Raw genomic sequence first — 25249 nt, 5'->3', positions numbered from 1 at the left:
CCAAATACCTTCTGAATTCAATCTCACTTTCTACTAGAGCTGCTTAGAATTTCTCAAACCCCCAGTTATTCAGGAGATTGAGGTGGGAGGATAGCAAGTTGGAAGCCAACATGGATAACCTAGGAATAAAACAAAATAAAATGTTTAAAAAGGGAGCTAGGGGGCTAGGGTTATGGCTTAGTGGCAGAGCACTTGGCTAGCATGTGTGAGGCACTGGGTTCGATCCTCAGCACCACAAATAAATAAATAAATAAATAATAAAGGTACATCAACAACTAAAAAATATTTTAAAAGGGGGAGTGCTGGAGTTGTGGCTCAGTGGTAGAGTGCTCGCCTCGCATATGCGAGGCCCTCGATTCTCAGCACCACATAAAAATAAATAAATAAAGTGTCCAACTATAAAAAATAAATAAATTTAAAAAAATGTTAATAAAGGGCTGGGAGCTTTTCCACCAATATGGCATGGAAAGCGAATAAAGCTCCTGCCCCTCCCAAGGCCAAAGCCAAAGAAAATCTCTGAAGGCCAAAAAGCAGTGTTGAAAGGCATCCACAGCTACAAGAAGATCTGTACATCACCTAACTTCAGCAGCCCAAGATATTAAAACTCCAGAGGCAATCCAAATATTCTCAGAAGAGCAGCCCCAGGGAAAACAAGATTGATCACTATGCTGTCATCAAGTTCCCCCTGACCACTGAGTCAGCCAAGAAAAAGACTGAAGATAACAACACACTTATGCTCATTGTGGATGTTAGGGCTAACAAACACTAGATTAAATAAGTTGATCAAAAAAAAAAAGAAGTAGTTCTGTAATGCCAGGAGTAACAGTGCATGCCTACTATAATCCCAGTGGCTTGGGAGGCTGAGGCAGGAGGATAGAGAGTTCAATGCCTGCCTCAGCAACTCAGGGAGGCCTTATTTCTAAATAAAATACAAAAAAAGGATTGAGGATGTGGCTCAGTGGTTAAGTGCCCCTGGATTCATTTCCCAGTACCAAAACAAAAGAAAGAAGCTCTGTAATACTGATGTGGCCAAGGTGTTATCCCTAGGCTACAAAGAAGCTCTGTAATGCTAATGTGGCCAAGGTCAACACTCTTCAGGCCCAAAGGAGTGAAAAAAGTATATGTTCAACTGGCTCCTGATTATGATGCTTTGACCACTGCCAACAAAATTGAAATCATCTAAACAGAGTCTGGCTACCTCATTCTAAACATACATTTTTTGCAACATAAAAATAAAGGGCTGAGTGCAATGGCACACACCTGTAATTCCAGCAACTCAGAAGACTGAGGCAGGAGGATCACAAATTTGAAACCAGCCTCAGCAACTTAGCAAGTCCCTAAGCAACTTAGTGAGATCCTGTCTCAAAATAAAAAATAAAAAGGGTTGGGGTTGTGGCTCAATGGTAGAGTGCTTGCCTAGCATCTGTGAGGCACTGAGGTTGATTCTTAGCACCACATATAAGTAAATAAAAGGAAAAAATAAATAAAAGGGGCTGAGGATGTAACTCAGTGGCAAATTGCCCCTGGTTCAATCCCCAGTACTCCCCCCACCAAAAAAAAAAAAAAAGTGGAGATCTGGGAATATAGCTCAGTAGTAGAGCATGCACCATGCCCTGGGTTCAATCCTAGTACCACACACAAAAAAGAATTTCTCAAAACCCTTCTAATGCACCTTATGTTCTCAAGCTTCCCAGTATATGCATATCTTTGCCCATTGCCAGAAATGCTCTTCTTCTATCTTCCTCCATTAAGTCAACTCAAATGTCTCCAGCCTTTTCTAAGCCATGTCCCCATAATATTCTTCATATTTCTATTATAGAAAGTATCATATTGTTTTGAAATTATGTCTAAGGGTCTACTCTGCTACACTTGAAAGACAAGTGGTGCAGGACTAACCACAGGCACACCAATTACAGAGCAGATTTATTGTCAGACACCTGACAAGGCTGTCTCACACAGAAAAAACAGCAAGAGAGGGAGAGCAGCAGCAAGCAGGAAAGAGCAGCAGAAGAGGGAGAGCAGCAGCAAATCCCCCTTGAGCATTACCTTTTATCAGAATCATGGCCGTCCTTTAGGGGCAGGTTTAGCCCTTGTTACTGGCATAGCAAGCATCACCTGATTTTGCGGAAGGCAAGTTACTGCTTCTTGAGAACAGAGAAGAACAACTTTTTATCTCTCAAGGAGAGAACAGAGACCAGCAAGTCTCTATCTCTTGAGAATAAGAACAGTATTCATAAAGTGGGGGTGGGTAAAAGGAAGATGGCTGTAGTTATGCCAACAACACTGTCAGTTCCTACATAAAAGAATTATCTCTACTTCATGCTTACAGTCCCAACATAGACAGTACAATGCCTATTTCAAAGTCAGTCCTAAATAAATGCTTGCTGTATGAACTACACTTTATTAAATATAACTAAGAGACACGGCTAGAACTGGAAAACAAGTGCCTAAATCTACTTTCCTAAAGGAGGTAATCAGTTTCTCTAGTTTTGTATTGGGCAAAATAAAAATATGAAACTCTTTTTCAAAAGCAAAGTATTGGGTTGGCAATGTAGTGCAGTAATAGAAAGTTTGCCTAGCATGCACAAGGCCATAGGTTCAATCTCTAGCACTGGAAAAAAAAAATTTTTTCAATATTATAAAAACAAAATAAATTATGAAACAAAAGAAAATATTCCATCCTATAGTTTAGTGAAGTGTAGTGAACATCCAGGATGAAGAATGGCCTGGGTGGGGCTGGGGATGTGGCTCAAGCGGTTGCGTGCTCACCTGGCATGCGCAGGGCACTGGGTTCGATCCTCAACACCATATAAAAATAAATATGTTGTGTCCACCTGAGACTAAAAAATAAATATTTAAAAAAAAAAAAAAGAATGGCCTGGGTGAATCTATTCAGTTCACAGCAATTTCAATGATCCTAACCCAATCCTGAGATTATCTCAATATCCATTCTCAGGATAGGCTGACTCTAAAATAAGGCCAATGTAGTTTTAGTTCAGAGTTTTCAGGGATACCCATAGATGAAGAACCACAGAGTCAGATTAGAGCCCAAGTGATTTTGGAAACAAGAAATAAAGTGACTTGCTATTTATTCCCCTGCTTAAAATACTGTATAACAAATTCATATATTCGTCCTAGAAAATACAGCTGCAATCTATCAGCCACATGCAAATCATTAATATGTATGTTCAAATCCTTCAGAATCCAAATATCCTGAAAAAATGTCCAAATGTACAGAATTCATCATCAACATTCAAAGTGTCTCCTGCTTTCCCAGTGAATACCTATCCTTTTCCTATCTTTACTGGAATGCCTCTAATTAGGGGTTGTGTATCATTTTAGTGTCACATTACTCTGCAAGCAAATACTTTAACACAAAAGAACTAGGGGAGCCGGGTGTGGCAGTACATTCCTGTACTCCCAGTGAAGATGGTGGTAAAGCACGCCTAGGTTCCATCCCCAGTACGAGGGGGAAGAAAAAAAAAAAAAAAAAAAAAGAACTAGGGGGCCAAAACTTCTAAATGGCCATTAGTGAGAAATATGATACCTCCTTCCTCTGGCAAGGATAATGTTGTATAGAATCCAGTCTCAAAAGGGAGGATAAGTGTATTAAGGACAAAGAAAAGGAAGTATATGAAAAAAAAATAAATAAACCTGTATTTAGCCAGTAAGACAAAGAGGTATTTGTCCAAGTATTCAAAAACCAAAAGGAGGCAGAAAAATGACATACACTAACAGGAAAAAGAAACATTATATCTGGGCTAGTACCTCCCAAGAACCAGAGCTTGGGACCTCTCCTATAAGATACCACATTCAGATTTGTAAAGTAACTTAATTCCATAGTGCCACTCACTGGAATTACTCTAGCTTGAATAAATTTAATAGGTTCCATGTGTTTTTCTGATTCACACTTATTGAAACAAAATATTACTCATCATTTATCTAGCTCATGGGATTTTCTAATTCCAGATTTTTCAGGATATGAGGTTCAGTCGCCTCTCTTCCATTCCTACAGAAAAATAATCTTAAAAAACGGGCCTAAGACTCATTAAGGTTTAGTACTCTCCCACATAAAAGGGTGGAGAAAGGAAACTGATAGCTGGATGATGAAAACTAATACTTTAACTCTCGCAGGTTTGCCTTATTAACTTAGAGCTTTCACATATTTCCTTCCTGCAGTGAAAGTGAAGCTTAATGGAAACAATTGGAAAGCCAAGAATTTTGCATCTTGATTCCACCACTTACTGCTTGCCTATATTATCTTGAGCAATTACATAAAAGCCTGGAGCCTCAGATTCCAAAACTGTAAAATGGGGATATTAAATGGGGATAATGAATAGGTAGGTACCTATCCTGTAGCGTTATTAAGAGCAAAATGAATTAAGGGACCCACTAGAATGAAAGCTCCTGAGAAGAGAAACAGTGAATGTCTTCATCATCATTGATTCTTGCTGGCATGGAAACACACATAGCAGGAACTCAATATTTTTTTAATGAATGCGTAAATTTGTTCCCATTTCTCTCATTAACATTAACTCTTCCATAATTTTATTTTCCCTTATTTTCTAAAGCCTTCAAGACATTTCGTCCTTTTAAGTGATTTCTTCCCTCTAGTTAGCTATTAACTATACACCATGCAGAGGAATAACTTTGTAAGTAATTTCTTTCTCAGATACCACTGACCTTCCATCTCTAAGGCTATGGGGTGGCAGGGGTAATCGAAAACAAAATTCATAAGAATTCACCTACTTGCCCACCATCATTGCTCCGAGTTAACGACAATGAAACCCTCAACTCAGCCCATCCAGAATATAACTTTCAAGGGGACACTGCACTATGCCTTCTACCTCTCGCCTAAAGAGACCCGCGCGCATAGGAAATCCTCTTTTCTCAAAAGTTAAGGCGTCGGTTACGTTCGTCTCCCGCTGAAAAAATGGGATGTATCCCTTGAATAACACCCCCAACTTGGACAGACAGGAGGAATTCTGGACACCTTGGTTCTGTCCGAGGGTCACCTCTGGACATGGCCAGGCTCTTCGGGCTACGCTTGCAAAAAAAGCAGAGCTCTCTGTTCCCTGGAGGGAAGCTAAGGGGTGCGGCCGTCTACAGGGCCTGAGAGTACTGTGTAAAGTCCACGACAACGTGGAGAGGCGGCATGGACCGCATAGCCGGACCTTTTAAACCATAACTACGACCAGCTCACAACCGCGTGGGACACGACCACCTGCTTAAAACCAGACCTCCCCCCCCAAAAAAAGAAAGTGGCTTGCCCCCAACCCATAAATCAGACAGCTAGTGCCTGTTTATTGGCTGCAACAACATCTCCTTCACCCTCATTGGCTATGCAGGACGCAAAACCCTCCCCCACAAGGGAACCCTCTCGTACGGCGGCACCCCCAGCCTAGCAACCTCAACCCGGCTACCCAAAGTCCCGGTCCCTCACCTCCACCCAAGAAGGAAGGTCCCCGAGGCGCTCGGAGCTTTGTCCTCCGAAAACTCACCGTGTAGTAGGACAACAGCCCCGCATTGTAGTCCAGCACAAACCAACGGTACTGCCAACCCTTCATCACGTTAGTCCATTTGCTCAGCGGCCCTTCCACGATGGACGCCATCTTGGGAGCCGCCAATGACAACAAACGGCCTGACGTCACTCGCCTATATGGCCTTCAGCATGCGGGGGGCGGGGCCGCCTCGGGCCGGGGCGGGGCCGGGGCGGAGCCAGCGGCGGCTGCTGTGGGTGGGTTCGCGGACCCACGCCCCCAGCAATCACCGTCAAACACGCTTGCTCAGGGCGACTATTGTGTGCAGGGCTCGGTGCCAGCCAGCGAGAATGCAAGCATGAATACTGCTGTTATGATTATTTATTCACACAAGGAATAAATAATAATAAGCCGCGATGATACCAAAATACTTCACTTCTGATATTCACTTATGCATTTGTTCCACAAATCCCATTCAATTAATAAACATTTGTTGTTTTGCACTAGACAAAACATAGTAAATGATACATTGAAAATACATAGTAAATGATATATTGAAAATTGGTAAGTGCCCTGGAAAATAGTTTAACAAGGAAAGAAATAAAGTTAGTGTTGCCTTTTTAAATTCTTTTTTAATATTTATTTTAGTTGTACACAGTACCTTTGTTTTATTTATTTATTTATTTATTTATTTAATGTGGTGCTGAGTATCTAACCCAGGGCCTCGCATGCACCCAGGGCCTCGCATGCACCCAGGGCCTCGCATGCACCCAGGGCCTCGCATGCGCTAGGCGAACGCTGTACCGCTGAACCACAACCCCAGCCCCTGCTTTTTTAGATTCTTAAACAGAGAAGGTCTGAAAGAGAAGGTAACTTTTGACCAAAGCAAAGACCTGAAGAAAATGAAGGAGGAACTTGGGGGAAGAGACTTTCAAGCTGAAGGAATTCTAATTGTAAAGACCAGATGTTAGGAATAGCAAGAAGCTCAGTGTTACTGTAGCAGTAAGCCAGGGGAAAAGTGGTAGGATGCTAGGCTGGAGAAGTAAAAGCAGATCACTTGCAGCCTAGAAGGGCAGTATAAGTATTTGTGGCTCAGTGGCAGAGCGCTTCCCTAGCATGTGTGAGGCACTGGTTTGGATTCTAAGCACCGCATGTTAAAAAAAAAAAAAAAAAGGTTATAAACCACATACTATATCCAGACACTGTCGGAGGTCCAGTGAATGCAACATTTAATGAGAGAGCTCTCTAAGAGATTACATTCTGTAGCTGGATGTGGTGGTACAGGTCTGTAATCCCAGCAGTTTGGAAGGCTGAGACAGGAGAATCACAAATTCAAGATCAGGGGGCTGGGGTGGTGGCTCCGTGGTAGAGCGCTCGCCTTGCACGTGAGAGACCCTGGGTTCGATCCTCAGCACCACATAAAAATAAATAAACAAAATAAAGGTGTTGTGTCAATGTATAACTAAAAAAATATTAAAAAAACAAAAATTCAAGATCAGCCTCAGCAATTTAGCTTAGGCCCTAAGTAACTTAGGGAGACTGTATCTCAAAATAAAAAGAGCTGGGGATGTGGCTCAGTGGTTAAGCACTGCTGGGTTCAATCTCTGGGGGGGAAAAAAAAGTACATTCTGTGATGGAAGTAAACACTAAACAAGAAAATTATTCAATTCCTGACATTGGATGTGTCCACTGTTTGAGGCAGGTTCTTGCTAAACTGTTTAGGCTGGCCTTCAACTCAAAATGCTTTAGCCATAGCCTCCCAAGTAGTTGGAGTTACAAGAACAGGGTTTTACTGATAAACCCTTGCCAGAGAATTTAATAAACTGATGAAAAAGGAAGTCAGTGGGTGGGTACTTTATACTAGAGGGTCAAGGTAGGCCTGTCACAGGAAGTGGCATTTAAACAGATGTCAAGGATAAGAAAAAGCCAGCCACACAAATACCAGCAGAAAGAACTAGAAAGGGAACCAAGAAGTGGAGCATTATCTAGAAGAGGAAGAGAGGGTAAGTGAGGGCTTCTTTGTTTTCTTGTTTTTCAGTCTTGAGTGAAAGTACTAGAAAGTGTTAATTTGCTGATTTCCAGAGAAGAGAAATACTGGGGACATCCTAGAGAAAGAGGAGAATAGCAATAGTAGAACTCTTGGTAAGCCCCAAGCCCAAGTGAAAAAGTTGATCTTTTATAGGAGCAGCTGTTTCTTCCATAGTAACAAGAGGGAGAGCAGAGAAAATGATTTAGATGTCAGTGGGGTCTGGAGTTAGATGGTAGAGAAATGAATAATCTTCTTTTTTTAATATTTATTTTTAGGTAGACACAATATCTTTATTTTATTTTTATGTGGTGCTGAGAATCAAACCCAGTACCTCACACATTCTAGGTGAGCGCGCTACCACTTGAGCCACATCCCCAAACCAGAAATGAATAATCTCTTAATGTTTAGAAAGTAAAGACTGTAGGTCTCTAAGCAGGATGCAGTGGCACACACCTGTGATCTAAGAACTCCAGAGCCTGAGGAAGAGGATCAGAGGATTGCTAGCTAGTTTGAGTCCAGTCTTTGTTTCTTTTTATTTTTAATTATTTATTTTTTGTACTGGGGGTTGAACCTAGGGACACTTTAGCTCTGAGCTATATCCCCCAGTTGTTTTTATTTTTTGAGACAGGGTCTCACTAAGTTGCTGAGGCAGGGATGTAGGTAGCTCAGTGGTAAAGTTTCCCTGGGTTCAATCCCTGGTAGCACAAAAAAGGAAAAACTAATGTGTACTCCTACTATTTTTTTAAGCATTTATTTTTTAGTTTTAGTTGAACATAGTAATCTATTTTATTTTTATGTGGTGCTGAGGATAGAACCCAGTGCCCCACACATGCTAGGCGAGCGCTGTACCACTGAGCCACAACCCAAGCTCCCCAACCCCCCCCACTCCTACTATTAAAAAAACAAAATTAACTATAAAACAGCCTCAGGCTGCTCCTTCAGGAGATATTTCAGAAGACAATGCTATCAAAGGAGATGACAGCTTCATGTGTTCTATCATTCCTAAGGACTTTCCAGTGAGACAAGACATGGAGGTGGAAAGCAATAATATTGATAATCCTGTCCCTGTGTGAGCCTAGGCTAATTGTGTTTGTGTCTCCTTCTTTTTAAAAGAATTTAACCTTTATTTTTATGTGGTACTGAGGATCAATGTGCTCTACCACTGAGCTACCACCCCAGCCACCTGTGTCTTCATTTTTAAATTTTTCTTTTTGGTACTAGGGATTGAACCCAGAGGTGCTCTACTACTGAGTTATATCCCCAGCATTTTTTATTTTTTTTTATTTTGAAACAGAGTCTCACTAAGTTGCTAAGGATCTCACTAAGTTTCTGAGACTTGCCTTGAATTTGAAATCCTTCTGCTTCAGCCTCCTGAGCCACTAGGATTACAGGCTTGCATGCACCTGGCTCCACCTCTTGCTTTTGACTGAAAGCAGGGTGACATCAGACTTTCAAGTCCCCACTGCCATAACAACTCTAGGTCGCTGGCCCATGCTGACCAGTTCTAACTGGAACCTGTTCTTACAGATTTTATGGTTAGGGGGAATTAGCCTTATCTCCCTTAGTTCCAAGATCTGGTCTGTGTAAGGTTCATAAAAGTCATCCCACCACCGCCCCCAGCTTTGTTTCAAGATAACTTGTGTTCTTCTTTTGGGTCCTGCATTTCTTCAACAGATAACAGGTAGTTTGCTAAGGAATGTAACATATCCTGTGGACTTAGGCAGGCCGGCAGGTAAATTGCTTTTTTTTTTTTAAGCTGTAGATGGACACACTATTTTTTTATGTGGTGCTGAGAATTGAACTGGAAATCTCGACATTTAATAAGTAAGGGACCTGAGATTCAAAGACACTAACCCACTTGCCTAACTCATATATTTTAGGCAAGCGCTCTACCACTGAGTCACAACCCCAGCCTGGTAAATTGTTTTTCAGAGGTGAAAACCTAGGGATCAGCACAGTGGGCCCAGTTTATAGAATCTCATGTTTCCACTGTTCACATCTGTCTGTTCCCTATCATAGGTATGTCTACATGTACATTTTTAAAATAGACTATACTGTATAACCTAGGTGCACAGTAAGCTATACCATCTAGGTTTGTGTAAGTGTACGCTATGATGTTTGAACAATGACAAAATGGCCTACAACAATGACAAATGCTCAGACAGTATTCTTGTTGTTAAAGGATGCATGACTGACTGTACCCGAGTTTGTACAACAAACATTTAGTATCCAACACTTAGTAGCTAAGTGAACTTGGGCAAGTTTTCTAACTTCTCTGTATCTTAGTTTCCCCTCAGATTCACATCTTTAAAATACAAATAACAATAGTAACTGCCTTCAAACTGACTGTTTGGAAGATTAAATGAACTTACATGGATAAAAAGTTTAGACAATGCCTGGTAGAGAACAAGCACTAGATAACCAAAGACACAAAACATACATGCAACTTAATATAATATAAAGCCAGTTTCTTTCCTTTTAGATGTACTTTCCTCAATTCCACCACTTATTGTTCACTGTGTATCAGGAACTGTGCCAAAAATATTACATAGCTTATCACATTTAATCTTTGCTGTACTCCTTTGAGTCAGTCTCTTTTTTTTTTTTTTTTTTTTTTTTGATACTGGGGATTGAACCCATAGGTGCTTTACCACTCAGCTACATCCACAGCCTTTTCTTTAATTTTTTTTTTTTATTTTGAAACAGGGTTTCACTAAATTACGAGGTTGGATTGGAACGTGCAGTCCTCCTCACTCCTGAGTTGCTGGGATTATAGTTGTGCACCACTGTGCCTGGAAATCTCAACATTTAATAAGTAAGGGACCTGAGATTCAAAGAAACTAATGCACTTGCCTAACTATCTGATAGTATTCAGTGACATGTATCTGAGTTCATGTAAACATGTCTGAATTTTTATTCTGCTGCAATGGTCTACCCAAAACACATTACACACTTCTCATGAAAATTGATGTTCCAGGTCTTTGCCTTTTCTCCACCATAATGGTGCCCGCACTTGACTGTGTTCTTTGCTATGTCTTCTCACAAGGCTTTGAGGATCAAGCAATTCCTGGTCATAAAAAAACAAAAATCATTCCATTTATCAATGGATTAGGATAAAAACTGGTAATAAAATCAGGTACAACTCCAAGAGGATACATGGGAGGAAATCAACCTGGATCTATAAGGAATTGCACATGAGATGGCACACATATTTTTACTGTATCAAGATCATGATCATCTTACCATGTCAAGCTGAAAATGTCACCACTGTCTGGACAGTTAGCATATTTAACTATGCATCTGGTCTTTCTTTAGCTATGAAAGTGCTATAGTGGTAGATTCAGTTGGTTCAGTACTAAATATGTAAAGTTTTGAACTGAAAAAAAATTGATGTTCCAGAAACTAATCAACAGAAACCCTCCTGTTACAGATGTCTTTTGGAGTAACCAAAGTGTGATGATCTTGAAACATCACGATTCAGGTTAAGTTAAAAGACTTACATAGTGTTAATTACTATTACTACTCCTCCCTTAGCCTCTTTGTAAAAATATTTTTAGCTGTAGATGGACATAATACCTTTATTTTATTTATTTATTTTTTTAACGTGGTGCTGAGAATTAAACCCAGTGCTTCACACATGCTAGGCAAGAACTCTACCACTGAACTACAACCCCAGCCCCTCCCTTAGCCTTTTAAGAGAAGGAATCAGGTCTTAACTGTCTTTGCATTTCTAGAAACCAGCCCAGTACCTAGCACATAGAAGTTGCTTAATAATTATTGTTTGATTTAAATTATGTCTCCATTGAAACTTACCTAGGTTACAGGACTTTGCTAAGTACTATCATCTAAATTTTTCTCCTTTAATTCCCACCACCATCCTTCAAGGTTTATATTATTATATCCATTTTACAGATGAGGTTACTGGTATACAAAGTTATGCTAGGCACAGTGGCATGCACCTGTAATTCCAGAGACTCAGAAGTCTGAGACAGGAGGATTGCAAATTTGAGGCCAACTTCATCAATTTACCAAGACCCTGCCTCAAAGTCTATAGATTAAAACATTTTAAAAAGATTGGGGATTTAACTCAATGGTAAAAGCACCCTTGGGTTCAATCCCCAGTAATAAAAACAACAACAACAAAAAGTTATTGAATATCTTGTCCAAATTCACACGACTAGTGAAAAGCAAAATCAGAACTAGAATCTAGGTCTTTTACTCCCAGATTTATTTCACCCCAGCTGCAAGCTGTATTTGCATTGTCTAGGTGTGTAAATAGATGTCTTAGACATGATATAGACAGCATCATCAACTTCTAAGTCAGTTTTGACTTTCATCAGGGTCACCAGGCATCAGCAGACTCTGCTTCAAATGTCACAACACCAGTCATCAGGAAGAGTTAGGAGCAAGGGCAGTTCTTGACTCCTAAGATCATGTCCAATTCCACAGCACTTTGTCTACATTTTACACAGTGTCAAACTCCATGCTTTAGATCATCTGCTAAAATTAAACGTGGTAGAAACACATCAGCTCTCATTCCTACATTCCTCAGTGACTGGCCTTGCATGGAATGAAGTGGCAGCTGAAGTACAGCGGAAAAAGATTAGACTCAGAGCCAAAAGGTGGAGATAGTGTTAACTATTAACTTCATAAACTCACCAAGGACAGGAATTGAGGCTACTTCATCCTGCCATTATTAGAATATCAATAAATGTTAAAGGCATGATTTTTTTTCTTTTAGGAATCGAGTCCAAGGCTGGTGTATACTAGGCACATACTCTATCCCTGAGCTATAACCCCAGCCAAAGATTATCCTGGCAGAAAACTGGGGACAGAGGGGCAAGATTGTAGACAAGAAGACAAAGAGACTTTTTAAAAGCCAAGCAAGCAATAAAAAGGGTCTAAGCTCAAACAATGAGAACAGGGATCAAGAACAGGAAAGATAACTATACTATATATTTATTAAAAAACATTTTAGAAATAAGATTTTTAAACTATCCAGGCACTTTGGCACATGCCTATAATACCAGTGACTCTTGAGGCTGAGGCAAGAGGATTGCAAGTTTAAGGCCAGCCTTAGGATCTCAGTGAGACCCTCAGCATCTTAGCAAAATCTTATCTCAAAAATAAAAAATAAAATAACTAGGGGTGTAAAACACCCCTGGGTTCAATTTCCAGTATTAAAAAATTTTTTTTGAAAACTCACGAAGCAATGGAATTAAATGAGGGAGGGCGTAAATGAGAGTCAGAGATAATACCAAGGTTTCTAACTTGTGTAACTGGATAATTGTTTATGTAACCACGTTTGTTAGGTTGGCTTTTTGTTATTGCTGTTGATGTTTTGCAGGGAGTTTGTACTAGGGATTGAACCCAGGGGTACTTTAGCACTGAGCTAATCCCCAGTCCTTTTTATTTTTTATTTTGAGATAGGGTCTCACTAAATTGCTGAGGCTAACCTCAAATTGTGATCCTCCTGCCTCAGCCTCCTGAGCCACTGGGATTTTATGCATGTATCACCATTCCTGACTTGTTGAGGGTTTTTGTTGATTTTTTTTAAGGAAGAATAAAAAATGGCTTGTGTTACTCACATGAAGTTTTCAGAAATGTGGTTTTCCTGGGGGTTTTTTTTGGGGGGTGGGTGGGTTGTTTGTTTGTTTTCTAGTACTGGCAATTGAACCCAGGGGTACTCAATCACTGAACTACATATTTAGCCCTTTTTGTTTTTTTTGAAACAGGTTCTTGCTAAATTGCTGAGGCTGGCCTCAAACTTGCAATCCTCCTGCCTCTGCCTCCTGAGTTGCTGGGATTATAGGAGTACGCCTCCATGCGTGGTTGTCGTTTTTAGGTTTTGTTTTTCAGTTTCTAGTAAAAATGATTTCCAACTTTTCTACAGCTGGGAATGTAGGTGCAAATTATTTCATAATACATTCTGTTGTTGGTGGTTTGTTGCTTTCTCTTCCTAAACTTCCCACCAACTGCTTTTTGTTATTACTGTTATTGTTGTCTTGTTTAATTGGCATTTGTTGGCCAGAAATAAAACAACATTCCCAGCATGTTGCCTTCTTAAGGGAAAACATAGAAACCTATAAAAATACAATTATCCTTTGTTGGGTGACTAGGTGAAGAGAAAACAGATCATAGTTAAGTTTGAAAAAAAGAAAAACAAGACATAGCCTATTTTGTCTACAAACAGCATGTTCTGGTTCTTTCCCACCCAATCCTCTTTCTAGAGAGAGGGAATGAGATATCATGTTTAGGAAAATGAGGCAAAAAGGATCTGGGAAAGAGAGAAAAAATATTTGAGGAGTTCTAGGCTCTACCAACGTTCTAAGGAGAGCAAAGAAAAATGAACTGTTTTTTTGCATCCTCCTTCTAACGTCCCCTTGGAGAACCACATTCCAGCTACCCTGGACTATACATCCTCCTTCAGGATGATTCACAAATGTCCTTCTTCAGGTGGAACTGACCACTCCCTTGTGCCCCACCTCTACCCTGAACAACCTCTTTATTTTTTTATTTTGTGAAAAAGCTTTTTTATTTTAAATCAAATTGGTTCACCAATCTAATCATAACAATGCTCAACATTTCCCATTTTTGGCAATTTCTATCACTCTCAATTTTGGGTAAGTCTACCCTATGTTCCCAGCATCATCGCACCCATGGTCCTCAGCAACCATTCCAGAAAACAGAGATGATCTAGTAATACTATCTGTTCTTAATTTCATTAGTAAGTTTAAAATTTTTCTCAATTAAAAATCATTAATAAAGTGTTCATGCTTCTTATGAAAGGCTTGACATCATACAATGGTCCTTGTATGGAAACAAAAACAGTTTTCCACTATAGTCTTTATCATATAACTGTTAAAAGGAAAAAAAGGAAGAGCCGTATTTCTTGAATTTTTTTCAAACCCTGAATAAATTCTCAATCTATGAATGAAACACAAAACCCACATTTATTATTGGAACTATTTTTCTTATTTGAGGTTTTTTTCTTTTTCAGATCCTGAATTTCTTCTAAGTCTACAATGAAACAGCCAAAGGATTGGAAACATTGGTTCTGAGACAGACCCACTTGGTAATGAGAAAGTCCAATTCCAACTGGGGAAATTTACCTGAGTCCCAGCCTTTCAGTTTAACATTACACCTACCACCTAGAAAAATAAATCCAAGTACCCATCTGGGTTGAAGGAAAAGAGTTACTTGTGACTTTATAAAAAACGGAACTATGTAATGTAAAATTCCAAAAAAAAAAAAAAAAAAAATTCAAATGGTTCTACATAAGACATTTTTGTTTCTTTTTCTTAGGAAAAAGGAGTTATATGGAAATTTCTCATTCTTTTTCTTCTATGTCCAAAGTTGAAGGCAGGTCATACTATAGGGTCCATCACACCTTCTTAACTAAAAGACTACTCATGCTACTTTTCTTCCAGTTTTGGCTGCATGGAAAACTAACTCTACTGTGCTGTAGGACTCCACAAAACAGGATGAATGAAGCTCTAATACAGCAGCTTCTCATCTTAGGAAGGTGAATAGGGTTCCATTGTGGACTCAAACTGGGTTGTTTGCTTTTACCGTTCTTTCAACTAAATGTAAGCATGTACTCACAGGATTAGCCGCTACGCTATCTGGTCAGTCTGTAGAAGAATGACAAAATTTAAAAACAGCAAACGTTCCAAGACTTGAAAAAGTCAACAACAACTTCTGTCTCTAGGAGAAAAATCCCTCCTTTCATCCAAAAATGTGGATTTACAGATGTAAAAATATGTATTTGTACAGAATCTCTTTAGGTTTATCAGTAATGAAATCAATCTTGATATCTTGTCTTTATGCTTCTTTATCACATCAAAGGGTTATCTGCAAAACCAGACCTTCATTTCTATCCAGTAAATCTATGTCACAAGATGAACCAGGATTTAGAGATATATGTAACTTTTTAACATCTCTTTCTTTTCAAATTACAACAAATATTTGGAATTTACTGCTGCAGTCTCAAATGTGCTTACCACAATAGTGGCCAAAACTGGAAGACATTTTTTTTAAAAACCCTGAAGTCATTCATACTTGCCATTTATTATTCTTGTTTGGAACAAAAGGCTAAGAATTTACAAATACCACGATCTAAGCACCCGTTTCAAATTAAACATCAGCCTTCAACATGCAAAATAATTTTTTTATAATTAAGCAAATTGCATAAGACCCATCAGTTGCTTTTTTTCCTTCTTGGAGAAGTCAGCAGGATAACTGAACCCTCAGGGCATCTTTCTGTGTTGCATCTGAAAGGTGAAACAAAAGAAAAGCAGTCTTTTCCATACCATGTTTGTGAAACTGATGTGAACTGATCTTCTTACCTCTTTCCCAACTGTGGAGGTATTGTGTAGAAAGGTATCCATATTTCAGTAGGGAAAGTAGCTGGATTAAAGAAGCAGGACTACCCGCTCTAGAAGACAATATGGAAGTACCTGCCAAATCCTGAATTCAGAATTTCTTTTTGAGATGAATATAAAAGCACTTAAATATCAGGAAAGTGGTCATTCTGTGTGACAAGGATTCTTGCATGGTCCATCAGATGCAATTGGCTTTCTGGGTACCTGCCTGCCCCCAGCCCAGAAGCCAAATGGTCAGATGACGGAGGCGCTCCTCACTTGGCCATCTTCACTTCTTCTGAAAAGAATCTGGGACTCCTTCTTGTATCTACTTGTTCAGGGTCTGAATCCCCGCCCCTTGACTTGGATTTTTTGAGGACTCCATGTGCATCCTCAAGCTTAGCATAGTGGCTCATGCAGGCAGTATGTAACAGTGGAAGAAGCAGACAGTCTGCTTAGCAGCAGCAGACATCCCAAATAAAGGGCAAGGTGAGACTAGGGAAGCTAGTTTTCTGAAGGCACAGTTTTGTTTTGTTTTGTTGCTGGGAATTGAGCCCAGAGATGCTTTACCATTGAGCCATATCCACAGCTCTTATTATTTTTCATTTTGAGACAGAGTCTCACTAAGTTGCTGAGGCTGGACTCGTACTTTTGATCCTCCTACCTCGGCCTCCTGAGTCACTGATATTACAGGCATGCACCACCAGGACACAGTCTTTACCTATATAATATATTTATTTGGATTGGTTTAGAGGAGCTAATATAGATTAGTGGGTTAAATCTCCCAAGCAACCTTCCTCATTAAATAATGGTTAAATTAAAAAGTCATTTTTTTTAGACTTTTACCTCCTTGAGATCAGTGACTTCTTTACTTCTATATTCCCAAGGAAAGAGCACTACCTGGGACATAAAAACCTAGGTTGGATGTTTGTGAAACTGATGTGAAATGAACTTCTCACCTCTTCCCCATTATTCCCTTGTGGTGAAATATCCTTCCCCTCATTCCCCTCTCCTCTGCCTGGGGAAACTTTGATTGATCATTCAAGTCCCAGTACAAATATCACTTTCTCTTTGAGACCTTTGTGCCCATACCCAGATAAAACTAATTTTGCCTTTGCTCTGTTGCACAGAAACTTACATACAAATAATGATCATTTCACAACATCACTTTTTTTTTTTTTTTTTTGGTGGGGGGTTGTTACTGGAAATGGAACCCAGGGCCTCATGCATGGTAGGCAAGTGCTCTACCACTGAGCTAGACTTCCAGCCCCTTATAACATCCTTAATGAGTTCACACACAATGTACGGTGACAAGAATATACAACATTGTCATTTTTTTTTTGTTTGGTATAAGTTTTGGTCCTTGGAATTGAACCCAGTTCCTCTCACATGCTAGGCAAGGGCTGAGCTAGACTCCCAACCCCTAGATACAAATGTTTTGGATGAGCAATCTATCTGCCGTGACCAGTATGGATACCATGCTGGCAACAGGAAGACCAGAGTATGTGAGAGAAGATGAGGCCTAAATGAAAGCAGGAACACAGGGGATGGAGTTGTAGCTCAATGGTAGAGTGCTTGCCTAGCATGTGTGAGGCACTGGGCTCCATCCTCAGCACCACATAAAAATAAATAAAGGTATTGTTTCCATCTGCAACTAAAAATTTTTTTAATTAACAAAAAAAGAAAGCAGGAACATAGAGGATAGAAAAGAAGAGGAAGGAGAAGAGAAGTGTTCAAGAGCTGAGGAAAAGGCAAGAATCATGTGGGCTGCAGATTTCCAGGCTGGGAACACAGGAAAAGAAAAGATGTTACAGGGGGTGCTGGGGTTGTGGCTCAGTGGTAGAGCACTCACCTAGCATGTGCGAGGCTCTGGGTTCAATCCTCAGCACCACATAAAGATAAGTAAATAAAATAAAGATATTGTATCCAACTACAACTAAAAAATAAAAAAAAAAATTTTAAAAAGAAGGAGTTACAGGGAATCTGCTAAAGATAATGCTGAACATGTTGAATTTGAAGTGTGTGGCACATCTAGATGGAAATAGATGGTGAAATGGCAAGTGGATATACGAATTTGGAGCTCAGGAAAGAAACTAGAGCTAGAATCACAAATTTGAGGTTTTAATCCAAAGGAAATCCATAGGTGGTATCCAAAGGCATAGAGATTCTACAGGAAATGTGAATAGAGGGTATGGTTAAGGATGAAACCCTAGAAGGCAGTAGCATGTAAAGAAGGTAAAATGAAGAGGTAAGTGGGGGGTGGGAGTACAAACTATTATAAAGGAAAAGAATGAGAGAATTTGGGAGGAGTCAATGTCTAGAAAAAATACTTCAAGACCTAATGCAAGAAATTAAGATGGCTCCTCCTTCATGAACTCTATTTCTTTATGAATTAGAAGGTCATTAACAGCCAGGCGTGGTGACGCAGGCCTGTAATTCCAGCAAGTCAGGAGGCTGAAGCAGGAGAATCCAAATTTGAGGCCAGCCTCAGCAAAGTTGAAAAATAAAGTAAAATAAGTATAAAGGATAGGGGCTGGGACTGTGGCTCCGCAGTAGAGTGCTCACCTAGCACGTGCAAGGCCCTGGGTTCGATCCTCAGCACCACATAAAAATAAATAAGTAAAATAAAGATATTGTGTCCAACTACAACTAATAAAGTAAATATTTAAAAAATATATATATAAAGGACTGGGGATGTAGCTCCGCGGTAAAGTGCCCCTGGGTTCAATCCATAGTACCAAAAGGAGGAGGAGGAGGAGGAAAAGGAGAAAAAGAGGGGCTGGGGATGTGGCTCAAGTGGGAGAACGCTTGCCTAGCATGCATGAGGCACTGGGTTCGTTTCTCAGCACCACATAAAAATAAAATAAAGATATTGTGTCCACCTAAAATTAAAAAATAAATATTTTTTAAAAAGGAGAAAAAGAAGTTCATTAACAGGTAGGGAAAGAATAGCAGGGGAAGAAGGGGAGGGGTAGATCTATATAGTGAACTTTAAGATAATGAAGTATGAAAAGCGAGAAGAAGGGGTCCTGTGAAATGAAAAGGGACTTCAAAGTAGCAGTGAAGAGCCAGCTGAATGTTGAAGATACCAACCATTAGTTTCACTGGCTTATTTGGTTGTGGGCATTTTTTTTTTTTAAATGTCAGGGATTCTCAGAAACTATAGGAATAGAGAAGGCACATAATTGAAATTACCCAAGGTTGGGGAGATTTACAGGGTAAGTGTGACAGAAAGACTGGGAAGCCAGGCTAGCTGTGGCAGAAAAGAAAGACAGATTTGGAGAAAGAATTTAAGTGACTGGGTTGGGTCTCTTGTGAGGTTTAAGATTAGTGGGAATAAGGCAAGCAGGAGGCTGGGAGGTTATAGTCAGAGAAAAAAGAATATTTCCAGTTTCAGAGTTGGAAGTTAATAGGTGATGGAAGTTTGAGAGAGAAGCTATAAGAGTTGAAATCTGGAGTGTAGAAAGAGATATAGATTACAAGAGACCTAGCAGTCAAGGAATGGGAGGCCACCATGCTGAATATATTGTTTACATGGAAGTTGAAATTACCCGTATGATGGCAGGGGTTGATGTTGAAAGGAGAGCTGCAGGACAGGTGCCATAATCTCAATAAAGCAAGTCACAAATGACAAAAGTAGAATCTTGTGTGATTTTCCCACAGGCCTAAGCAGAAGACTAAAGAAGCTAGATTGGGGCTGGGATTGTGGCAAAGCTGTGAGCGCTTGCCTAGCACAGGTGGGACCTGGGTTTGATCCTCAGCACCACATAAAAATAAAAAATGCATTGTGTTGTGTCCATCTACACCAAAAAAATAAATACTTGAAAAATTTTTAAAAAATAAAAAAATAAAGAAGCTAGATTGAGATTAAACTCTGTGGTATATGCCTACAGCAACTCAGGAGGTTGAGACAGGAGGATCCCAAGTTCGAGGTCAGCCTCAGCAATTTAGAGAAGCCCTAAGCAACTTAGTGAGACCCTGTCTCAAAATTAAATATAAAAAAAGGGCTGGGGAATGTAGCTCTGGGGTAGAGTATGTGCCTAGCATGTATGAGGCCCTGGGTTTAATCCCCAGCACCATAAATACACACAAAATCTGGGATACAATGATAATGAAAATTATGATATAAAATTTAATGTATTGATTGATATACAAAAAATTTTGTATATTAAAAGTTTATTATAAAATTGGAACTGCACTTGCCTAGCATGTGTTAGGTACTAGGTTTGATTCTCAGCACCACATATAAACAAATAAATAAATAAAGGTCCATCAATAACTTAAAAAAAAAAGTTTTTATATCTACCTGGAAGACTGTAAGGGTATACAGGAAAACATCTGTAGTGAGCATATGGGATTATAGTTGATTTTATTTATTTTTTCTTTATACTTCTTTTGTGTTTTCCAAATTTTCTGTAAGTCAGAGGCATTGTATTTACAATGAGAAAAGAAATGACATTTTGTGAAATAATTTTTTAAAAGAGTAGAATTTAAAAATACCATCAGGCAATTATGTCAGCTCTGAATTTGTGAGGCATTTGCCATTTATAAACATGTCTATCTCCTCGAGGAGCTGAAATAAACATATATCATGGTTCAAACTGATGCTCAAACTATCATTAAAGTGATATCTTGTCAGATTGCCACAGCTTCTGACTCAACCAGGAGTCCTACAGAATTCTCATGCTCTCTGCTCATTCTACACCATCCATGTCCCCATAACTTGAAGAATAGTGGAATACAGTGGCACACACCTGTAATCCTAGCTACCTGGGAGACTGAGGCAGGAGGATTAGGAGTTCAAGGTCAGCCTCAGCAATTTAGCAAAACTGTCTCAAAATAAAAGATAAAAAAGGGCTGGAGCTCAGTGGTGAAGCACCCCTGGATTCAATCCCCAGTAACAACATCAACAACAACAACAACAAAAAACCTTCCCACACACAAACTAATTTGAAGATTAATCACCACAGCCATGAATTTGCAGTTATATTTGTTTGTATCTTTTTTTTTTTTTTTTTTTTTTGGTACTAGGGATTGAACCGAGGGGTGCTTTACCACGGAGGGACATCCCCAGCCCATGTTAGCATGCACCACTTGCCCAGTACCATTATTTCTAAAGAAAAGATAAAATTCAGTTCCTTTATTTTATGGGGTCGGATACTGGGGCTTGAACTCAAGGGCATTTGATCTAATAAAATATAATTAATTATTTTGTATTATACTTAGAGACAGCGCCTCACTGAGTTGCTTAGCACCTCACTTTTGCTGAGACTGGCTTTGAACTCGTGATCCTCCTGCCTCAGCCTTCCTAGCTGCTGGGATTACAGGTGTGTGCCAGGCGTGCAGACTCAGTTCCTTATTTTCCAGTCTTTTTCAAGTCTTTCCTCTTTTCACTTCCACTTCCAATTACGATGCTACATTCATGTCATTGTTGATCTATGCAACATTTTTGCTACTTCTACTCCCTTGAATTGAATGTCTTTCTTCTTGTATGTTTGTCCAGAAAATATCTACTTATCTTTCAGGATTCTGTTAAAGTACCTATTACCTTTTCTATAAATATTTTCTTGATGTTTGTCCCCAACTAGTTAGAAATCACTATTCCCTCATTTGAATGGTTGCTATAGCATTTGTAACATTTTTGTGCATTTATTGGTTTACATATGTGTGTTTTTCAATAGATTATAATCTCTTTAAGGACACGGAAATGATCTTATTCATCTCAGTATCCCAAGTACCTAACATAGAAGTTGACATACATTTTCTATTAATGTCAGGTAGTAAATATTTTGACATGGAGACCAAATGTTCCCTATCCCAACTACTCAACATGGCCTAGTAAGGTAAAAGCATAAATGAATGGGCAATAAAATTTCACTTACAAAACAAGAGACAAGCCAGATTTGTTTATAGGTCCCTGCTTATAGTGATCATAGTTGTCAATCCATGACCTAGTGTAGATGGACTTGCAATGAATTTTTTTTTTTTTTTTTAGCCTAGTGGAAAATTAAGTGGTATGGGCAGGATTCACATCCCATTACATTCAGTCACAGATGCTGTTGGTTTCCTGTTCATATTTTCTTGGCATTCACTTCCACATGCTGAAGGCTACTTACAGGAAACACCTGCATCTCTTTGCCTGAGTTTAATTTTGTTGTGTTTTTCCCTTCTTCTCTCTGGCCAGGAACCATGTTCTGCCTGTACACAGAGCAAGCTGGAAGTTTTAGAGATTTAACATCACCAGAACCAATAACAAATGGGAATTGGTGGATAATACCCCAGCTTCCTCACCACTCCACTGGGATTCCCTCCATGTGTCCTATACTGTCTCCCAGAGTTCCCCAGAATCACTGAGGCCCAGCTGGCCCCTATGATAACTAGCCCAGTAATGTATGCATTATTGGCTCCCTTCACTTCCTTGTCTCACTGCCTTACTCTCACCCATGTTTAATGACCTCAAACCCCAGATAAGTTACTTGTACTAGACACATACTTGCTACTACATCCCAGGACTTAGCCAGAAGACCCCTGTTAAAATGCTTTTGTTGTTGGTTAAAAAAAAAAAAAGAAAGAAAGAGGGCTGGGGATGTAGCTCAAGTGGTAACGCACTCGTCTGGCATGCTTGGGGCACTGAGTTCAATCCTCAGCACCACATAAAAACAAAGATGTTGTGTCCACCAAAAACTAAAAAAAATAAAGAAAGAAAAGTAACATAAATTATTGGCATTCTCTAAAACACTGGCACAGAATAACCCAGTAATTATGCGAAAAAATTATTATTTTATTATTTTATTTGCTTATTTTTTCATGTGGTACTGAAGATTGAACCCAGTGCCTCACATGTGCTAGGCAAGTGCTCTACTACTGAGCCACAACCTTAACCACCTCCAATTTTTTTAAAGAGGATTTTTAGAGACTAGAACATAAAAATAGGCTTTGCCATAAAACAGCTGTGTCACTTTGGTCAAATTACTTGACCTTTCTGAGACTTTGTTCCCCTTCCAGAAAAGAGAGGCAATATTACTCACTTCACTGATTCCTACGAGAATGGAATAAAATAAGGTATTAAAAGCCGGGCATGGTGGTGCACGCCTGTAATCTCAGCGGTTCAGGAGTCTGAGACAGGAGGATTCTAAGTTCAAAGCTAGCCTCAGCAACTTAGCAAGGCACTTAGCAACTCAGTGAGACCCCATCTCTAAATAAAATATAAAAAAAGGCTAGGGATATGGTTCAGTAGCTAAGCACCCCTGCATTCAATCCTCAATACCAAAATAATAATAATAATAATAATAATAATAATAATAATAATAATAATAATAATGTATTAAAAATATTCCTCCAAGCCCCCTAACTAAAACTTTAAGATGTTAAATCTTTAAATCTAAAAATCTTTTTCTCAGCCCTCATTCTTTTTGGCCACAGTTAATTTACTTTTTTGTAACTGTTTACAATATTGTTATTCACAATAATGTTTTGTTCATTTTTTTTCACTTGCATTTAGCTTATTTTTTTATGTTGCTAGTTTCAAAAAGCAGGGCCTTTTATAGCTAAATTAAATCGTGTATTTGAAATGTTTTGTAAACTGCCAAGTGTTTTGTTATTACTCACCTCATTCCATCAGTGTATTTTTATCACTCACCATGTGCCTGTCATTGTGCCAGGCTAAGAATAAAGAAAGAAGCAATATTTGTTTTAGGATTCAAGAACTTAGAGTATGGCAAGGCACAGTGACATGTCTGTAATTCCAAACACTTGGGAAGCTGAGGTCGTAGCATCTCAAATTGAAAGCCCTTTTGGTCAATTTAGCCAGACCCTGTCTCACAGAAAAAAAATTAAGGGTTATAAAGGGATTGGGATTGTGGCTCAGTGGCAGAGCATTTGCCTAGCGTGTGTGAGGCACTGGGTTCTATTCTCAGCACCATGTATCAGTAAATAAAATAAAGGTCTATTGAAAACTAAAAAAATATTTTTTAAAAAGGTGGGGGGGTGGCTATAGATATGGCTAATGGTAGAGTACTTGCCTAGCATGTGCAAGGCCCTGAGTTTGATACCCAGTACTTCATACACAAAGAGTTTAGCTTATGAAGGTATATAAATAAGTTACCATACAGTGAGATGTATTGGGGAGGGACATGATGGAAGGATTTTGAGAGCTTCAGGAATGGAGCCCTGACTTGCCTGAAGGAGAACCTCAGGTAGAACTGGATTCCAATTCCGTCTCTACCTTTTACAGGAGGACCCTGGCCAAGATACATGACCTTTAGACAGCAGATTCTTCTTCTTCTCCTTTTTAAAATAGATATTTATTGTAGTTGTAAATGGATCTTTATTTTATTTATATGTGGTGCTGAGACTTGAACCCAGGGCCTTACACATGTAGGCAAGTGCTCTACCACTGAGCCACAACCCCAGACCCAGATTCTTCCTTTTTAAAAAAAAAAAATATATATTTTTTAGTTTTAGATGGACACAATACCTTTATTTTATTTATTTATTTTTATGTGGTGCTGAGGATCGAACCCAAGGCATCACACATGCTGGGCAAGAACTCTACTACTGAGCTACAACCCCAGCCCTAGATAGCAGATTCTTGACCTAGGAACTTAGGATAAAAAATCCCTTCTGCCAAATATATAACATCAAATCCCACCATTTTGTATAACTATAATACACCAAAAAATGTAAAAAAAAATATCTTCTGCATAAAATTGCCTAGAGGACTAAACAATATAATAAATGCAAAGGACCCAGCAAAGTGCTTCTATATAATTGATGTCTAGTATAAGTGCATTCTTAGGGAAGATAGAAAAGACTTCCAAAGGAAGTAATGTGTGAGCTGAGTTTATAGGCATGAATGCTTTGCTTTATTTTTAAAAGAGGAGAAACTAACACTTGTAGAGAAACTACTAAGAATAGGAACTTAGTGGGGTTTCCCAGAATGAAGAGGGGAAGAATATTCCAGGCAAACAGAACAGCATCAGGAAAAGACATAAAGGCCTTGAGACTTCATACTATGCATCTGGGAAATGGCATCTTTTTCAGATGTGGTTAAGTCAAAGGAAACAAATGACCCCACAGTGAGAGGCTGAGTAGAATCAGATTACAGTTTGAACTGTTCTTTTCCTCCCGACATCTAGTATTTGGAGTTTAAATGTCCAGTTAGACCTGTAGGACTGCAGACACACTGTCTTTAGAAAGAAAGAAGTTTTCATTGATCTCCAGGGTTTCACCCCTGAAGTAGAAGAGTATCAATTACAAAAATCTAACCTCCTATCTAATTCCCAGGACTACACAGTCATTTCCAAAACATGGACCTTAGTGCATAATTTATGCACTCACTTTGTAGCTCTGTAATTAAATCTGCAGAGGGCTTGGAG

At 39.2% G+C, this 25249-nt stretch overlaps 1 protein-coding gene and 1 pseudogene across 5 annotated transcripts in view; one reads left to right on the top strand and one right to left on the bottom strand.

Annotated features, from left to right (window-relative positions):
• Osbpl9 (oxysterol binding protein like 9) overlaps nt 1-5640 on the bottom strand; it is a 138255-nt gene extending 132615 nt beyond the window's left edge. For 4 of the 5 annotated variants that reach the window (XM_027944917.2, XM_027944918.3, XM_027944919.3 and 1 more), the window contains exon 1: nt 5502-5621. In XM_027944917.2, the coding sequence (XP_027800718.2) occupies nt 5502-5612 (111 nt within the window). In that variant the 5' untranslated portion in view covers nt 5613-5621. Of the gene's footprint in view, nt 1-5501 lie in introns of all 5 variants that reach the window. The other variant, XM_027944920.3, reaches the window with a different exon arrangement.
• LOC114100271 (large ribosomal subunit protein uL23-like) lies at nt 458-1183 on the top strand (annotated as a pseudogene).
• Nucleotides 5641-25249: the final 19609 nt, after the last annotated feature.

Source organism: Marmota flaviventris, chromosome 10 (genome assembly GCF_047511675.1).
Source record: "Marmota flaviventris isolate mMarFla1 chromosome 10, mMarFla1.hap1, whole genome shotgun sequence".
NCBI lineage: Eukaryota > Metazoa > Chordata > Mammalia > Rodentia > Sciuridae > Marmota > Marmota flaviventris.
The sequence above is the reverse complement of the archived record's forward strand: the minus strand, read 5'-3'. Positions and strand labels throughout refer to the sequence as shown.